Below are 6286 nucleotides of genomic sequence, written 5' to 3' on the forward strand. Positions count from 1 at the left end.
AGCAAAGAAAACCCATCGCCCATCCTGACCAGGTGTTCACAATATCACAAACACAGGCGGACAGTGACAGTGGATAACAGACAGAAAGAAAAGCAAAACCTAAAGAAAATAACACGACCGTGACAACACTTCATCAGGGAAACATCCAGACAAAAGCCAAAGACATTTGTTGAAACCCTCAAAGGTCAAGAATGTTGTGTGACTTCATTTCATAAAACCTACAGATATGAATGAAAGCCACACACTCTCTCACTCTCTCTCTCTCTCTCTCTCTCTCTCTCTCTCTCTCTCTCTCTAAAGAACTGAAAGAATTAAATATTTTTATTCTATTTGTTATTTATTTTGTTTTTAGTCTTTTTGGCTTTATGACATTAAACAATCATTTCATATTGAAGACGCATTGATGTTTGTAAAATTTCGGTTTTAAAATAATTTGTTATTTCGTTATTTTTGAGTATTTGGCTGCAACTTTATTTGCATAACATAACACACAAAAAAAACAAGAAAAAAAAAACAAGAGAGATACACGGAGAGTACAGAACATGTAATTAAAAACAGTTGGTCAGTATCAGTGAAGATGATGAAGGATGAGCCATTAAATGCCATTTAGTTGGACTCTTGTTAATTGAAATAGTATTTCTAAGTTACATTATTACATTGAGATGAATATCATTAAGTGGTTATGAATGCTGGCCCTCATGTTGTTCTGAAGCTGAAGCTGAACTCTGGTGAACTCTTGGCATACTCTTGTTGTTATAAACAAAAACACTGCTTCACGTACAGTATGTGCTCAGTATGTTTTCTGCACTATGAGAGGCATTTCCTCATATTTTTGTGTGTGACACTTTCAGTTACTCTTATTCGGTTCATACATTCAGACAAATGCGGAGAGACTCAGAGTGACTGCAAAAGACACGACAACATCAAGACATACAGGTCAGTGTAAACTAAATAAGCTTATATGACACTCACATAGTATAGTTAATACTGAATACCCCAGCAGATGTTTTTGTTGTTGTAGTTTTTTTGCTCTAGTCACGTTCTCAGCTACAAGTTTTATTTTTTTAGTTCCCAGTATGTTTTCCTAAAAGGTACACAGCAAAATCCCCAGTGTTAAATCAACACTGCTCAGAGCACATATGGTCCCACTCTACAGAGTGTTAAAGTAAGAGAAAGAGTCAAAATGTTTAAGTCACCATGATTGAGATCAGTGTTTGCTTTAGTTGGGTTCTTGGCATTTCAATTCATAATAATAAATTGCATCTGGCTTTAGTATGCTGGCACAGAGTAAATGTCTTCAGGTGGTGTGTTTTAGTAGCTGATATCATTCTAATACCTATCTCTGATTATGTGATATGTTTGTTTAACATTATTGATTACAGCTGCCCTGTGATGTCACAGCATGAGATTCTGCTCTAAAACTGTTTGAACTACTTTATTTTTTAGATACACACACACAGACACTTTATTTTTTAGATACACACACACAGACACATAGCATTGAGTGCGGGTGCAAAAGTGATGTTGATTCAGTGTGGATACACTTGGACATTGTTTAAATTGAAATCAACCCAAACAAACCCACCCGTCTCTTCAATGCTCCGCCTCCAAAACTCACAGTCCAATCCTAACGCAGTCTCGAACGCGACTCTCACTGACTGGCCTCCGTTACACACACAATCCGAGAGTAGATGTCTGTTTATCACAGCAGAAGCGCAACAAAAATAATGTTTCACGAAAAATAAAGCACACATGATGAACGAATGACAAGGAAACACACAAAAAAAAAATAAACACACAGTACACAATAGTAATTACAAACAAGAGTTGGTTGTAAGTTGCCAACAGCACAGAAGCTCCAGACACACAATGACTCAAACCCAGTGTTACTCAGTGTTACTCACATGTGGAGCGAATCAAAGCAACATCTGTGTCTGTTTTCAGGCCTTCCCACTTAACTCTCTCTAGAAAGCTTTTCTAATATTAACTCGGGTCCTAAAGCTCTTGCCCAGTCATTGAGGGGCTTACTCAGCAAAATCCCCAGTGTTAAATTAAAACTGCTCGGTGTCTCCTGGGGTCCACTCTACAGAGCGTTAAAACTGACTTCAGTGTTGAAGTTAATTAAATAAAATAAGTAATTCATTAAATGATGATTTGAGGTGTGTATTGAGGTGTGAGGTTATTTTATGTCGTTTTCTTGTTGGTGACATCACTGTGAGATCAACGTGTTGACTGGAATGTACATACATGTTGCTCACATATTATGGTTGCCTAGATCGTGCTGAATCTGTGCAATGACACTTCTTCCATTTAATATGTTTATCAGCAACTGAAAAAAGCACAAATGTCAGGGCATGACAAAACAACTCAAGGGCCCCAAAACACCCTCAGACCCGAGAGGGTTAAACCAGTGTCAATCCAAAGTTAAGTTGAATAAAAAAAATAAAAAAACAAGTGAAATGGACAAACACTTTATGAACTGATCATTTTCATTTGATTTTTTGACTGTGTGAATTTTATATTTATAGAATCAAAAGAGGAAATGTCGGACACTGATGGAGATGATTATGGTGATGAAGAAGAAGAAGAAGAAGATGAAGATGATGAAGAAGATGAAGATGAAGAAGAAGACGATGGTGATGATGAAGATGATGATGAAGATGATGACGATGATGAAGATGATGACGATGATGAAGATGACGACGATGATGAATATGATGATGATGATGATGATGACGATGAATATGATGATGACGATGACGATGAGGAAGATGATGATGATGAAGAAGATGATGACGATGATGATGAGGAAGATGATGATGAGGAAGATGATGATGATGAGGAAGATGATGATGATGATGATGATGAGGAAGACGATGATGATTATGATGGTGAAGATTGTGATTTCGATTACGATGATGAAGATGATGATGATGATGATGGTACGTGGATATGAATGCAAATTATTAAAGGTGCTCTAAGCGATGTCATGCGTTTTTTAGGCCAAAACATTTTTTGTCACATCCAGCAAACATCTCCTCACTATCCGCTAGCTGCCTGTCCCCTGAACACACTGTAAAAAAAAGACGGTCTCTGTAGACACCCCAGGCTCCACAAACGGCAACAAAAACAAACAATCCCCGTAGTGAACGCGCCTATTAATGCACTTCATGGATTACATAGCCTAATCAGAGAGTAGCAGCCTATTTCTTTTCGTTTTAAATTGTTAAAAATACATTTCAAGCTTTCTTAAGATATATTTCATGTCTGTGAGGCATACACTGAGTTTCGGTTCAATTGATGATGAGATGCTCTCCAGTTAACGAGCAATGCAAGTGATCGCACGGGCGCATCCATGATTGTCTGCTATATTTGCTTCTTATTTATTAAATCCAGGCAATTGGTTAAAAAAAATTTGAATTAAGATACAATTTATACAAAACGAAATTCACTTCAAAGAAAAGCTCTCTACAAAACAAAACTTAATGAAGTTGTCAAAATCATGTCGGACCCACTCTATGTCTCTCGATATATTGCGCATCCTATCTTACTCATGCTGTTCACTTTTCATAATCAACATAGATAAAAAAAAAAAAAATTATAATATTTGAACAAATATGAAACTAAATGCGCTTATTTAATAGCTACAACACGTAGGCTATAGTAGGCCTACACACACACACACACACATGCACGCTGTTGGGAAGGATACTTTAAAGATGTATTTCATTACAGAATACAGAATACATGCCCCAAAATGTCATTTGTAACGTATTCCGTTACGTTACTCAATCTGAGTAATGTATTCTGAATACTTGGATTACTTCCACATTGAATTGCATTTTATAAGTGTAGGAATGCGGTGCGGTGATGCGGTGATGGCGCGTTCATGTAACATGTAAGGGGTGGCGCTGCCAATAAAGCACTTAAAAGAACCGGCAAAAGTAATGATTATGAATATGTCAAATATAGCAAGGAGATATTTTAATTGTTTATTAATAAACAAGTATTTTATGTGTCAGTGTCGGCTGCAAAGATGAAGTTGCACAATGCTGACTCGCGATCTTCGCAGTAGTGAACGCGCAGGAAAGAAATGTGCATTTCATACGGATTACATAAGCAGAGAGCAGTCTGTTTTCTTTCGTTTTGAATTGTTCTGTTTAAAAGCAGACATGTCTGTGAGGCAAGTATAACCTTATACGCTAAGATTCGGTTCATTTGTGAGATTAGCTCCAGTTCACGCGCTGGCGCCTCCGTGTCGTGATTATATTGTCTGCTATATTTAGGCTACTTCTTATTTATTAAATTTTGGCAATTGGTCGATGAAACATTTTTTTTTATTAAGATACAATTAATACAAAACAAAATTAACTTTAAAGAAAAGGCTTTGTGCTTTCTGTTTGAGGTCTCTGTGAAGGTTTTAAAGCAGTCTTTTAGTGTCGCTTTCAGAGCCGTAACATTTTTTCCTCATAAATGCGAACACGAAAAATTTAATAAAATGAATATTTTGTGTTCAGTGGAGAGCCAACCCTTCTTCATCCGGTCGGTAGTATTACTTTTGGTTTGCGCAGTGTAAAAAATATTTTGCCACCTACACTGAAAAAAATTATTCGTTGAATTTAATAAAAAATATATATGGTAAGCGGTTGCACACAATTGATTTTAGCTACATTTAATCAAATGCATTAAGTTGAACTTAATCAATTTTAGTTGAACTTAATGCATTTGTTTAAATGTAGCTAAAATCAATTGTGTGCAACCACTTACCATAAAAAAATATTTTTTTGGTAAGTAAAATTTTTTTTTTTTTATTAAATTCAACAAAAAAAAAATTTCAGTGTAAAAGTTAAAGATTTTCTGTGTCACGCATGTTTATTTCCCTCATATTTAATAGAAAACGCATGTGTAGACAGATATTTTTCTAATGTCTGGATTTCTATATTAAAGGGGTATGGGTATATAAACAGACGTTTCAATATTATTGGTATTAAATGCATTTTCTGAGAATTTCTATTTCAAGTTTTGACTGCAAATGCCAGTCCATAACGCTGGAATTGCCCCATTTTAAAGTATTTATTTTGTGGTAGGTCTACTTATTTTATAATGTTAACTTAAAATAATACTAATAGTAATTTAGAGACGTGGTAGTAACATTGGATTTTCTTTTAGTGTAAAGTGTTAAATCGGACCGGCACATAGTATATAAAATACTATATATAAATTAAGCTTGCTATAGATTGAGTCTTATTCACAAAACTTTCTGCTATCATGCTTTTATCACCCACATGTGAAGAAGAGGAGTATGAGGGCGAGGAAGATCGGAGACGGCGATTGGAAAAGAAGAAGACAAGACGGAAGAAGAATCTGAAGAAGGCTGCATTGAAAGCCGAGGAAAAAGAGCGGAAACGGCAATTGACAGGGGAGGAAAAGAAGAGGATGAAAAAGAAAGAGAGGAAGAAAAAATGTAAGAAGATCCTGAAGCAGGTTGCAAAGGGAACCGGTGTTGCATTGGGAGTCACTGCATTAGCAGCTGTGGGTTTAGTCGCCACTGTTCATGGAGTCCCTGCAGTCGGGAGACTGACTATGGGTGCAAGTAAGACGTTAGTTGACCATGCATACAAGAAGACGTTGGCAAAAAACAAGAAGAGAAGAAGGAGAGTAAAAATGATAGGTTCAATAGCTGAAGAAATAATGACATGAGAGCATATTATTTTAACACACTTATCATTTGTCATGCTAACCTGATAAGCGTCATCCTTCAGTACAAATGATTTTGAGATGACAGAGAGAGTATAGAGGGACACCATATGTCACTTTTGAGTGATTTATGACCCTCTAAGCCCCGCCCCCTCTTAACCGTGGGAATATTCCCACGCTAGCTCCTCCCACTTTTGGGCTCTACAGTACAGCGTGGGAAAATCGGACTTACGCCCTGCCTCCTTATGGGTTGAACATCTAAAGCGTGGGAAAATTTCCCACGTTCAGCAGTTTTAAACGGTGTATATTACAACTTTTTAAAAAATGTATAATAAAGACATAGTCAGAGTGTGAGATCAGTGTTTTTTATTTATTAAAGAAGACATTCATTACATATTAAACATTAAAACAACAGTGAAATAAGTTAAAATTACATTTTCTCTAAAAAGAGTTATTAAAAAATGAGTTATTGTTATTTTAAGATGTTAAAACATTAAAAATTCAATGGTCAGTCATATACAGAAAAGTAAAAAACAACTTAAGATACTTTTACATAAAAGTTTTACATAAAAAACTTTTACATAAAACA

General features: G+C 35.8%; 1 protein-coding gene across 3 annotated transcripts; it reads left to right on the forward strand.

The window, feature by feature from the left end:
• Positions 1–788: 788 nt before the first annotated feature.
• On the forward strand, positions 789–6050 carry LOC311283747 (uncharacterized protein). Of its 3 annotated transcripts, XM_084398414.1 has the most exons (4): positions 789–936; positions 2327–2423; positions 2529–2942; positions 5294–6050. In XM_084398414.1, exons 2-4 carry the CDS (start codon positions 2345–2347, stop codon positions 5698–5700), a joined length of 900 nt encoding a protein of 299 aa, XP_084254540.1. In that variant the 5' UTR covers positions 789–936; positions 2327–2344; the 3' UTR covers positions 5701–6050. The 3 variants fall into 3 exon arrangements, with proteins under 3 accessions (XP_084254540.1, XP_084254542.1, XP_084254541.1); XM_084398416.1 differs by lacking the exon at positions 2327–2423 and having other exon boundaries at positions 5297–6050; XM_084398415.1 differs by lacking the exon at positions 2327–2423 and having other exon boundaries at positions 811–936.
• The last annotated feature ends 236 nt before the right edge of the window (positions 6051–6286 follow it).

This window comes from Rutilus rutilus, assembly GCF_951802725.1.
Source record: "Rutilus rutilus genome assembly, chromosome: 2".
Taxonomy (NCBI): domain Eukaryota; kingdom Metazoa; phylum Chordata; class Actinopteri; order Cypriniformes; family Leuciscidae; genus Rutilus; species Rutilus rutilus.

Bases quoted from the DNA above. Each gene is read 5' to 3' on its own strand.
- LOC311283747 (XM_084398414.1), top strand. From the start codon at position 2,345: ATGTCAGGGCATGACAAAACAACTCAAGGGCCCCAAAACACCCTCAGA. The intron at 2,424-2,528 runs GTTAAGTTGAAT...TTATATTTATAG, and splicing joins TAAACCAGTGTCAATCCAAA to AATCAAAAGAGGAAATGTCG. The intron at 2,943-5,293 runs GTACGTGGATAT...CCACATGTGAAG, and splicing joins AGATGATGATGATGATGATG to AAGAGGAGTATGAGGGCGAG.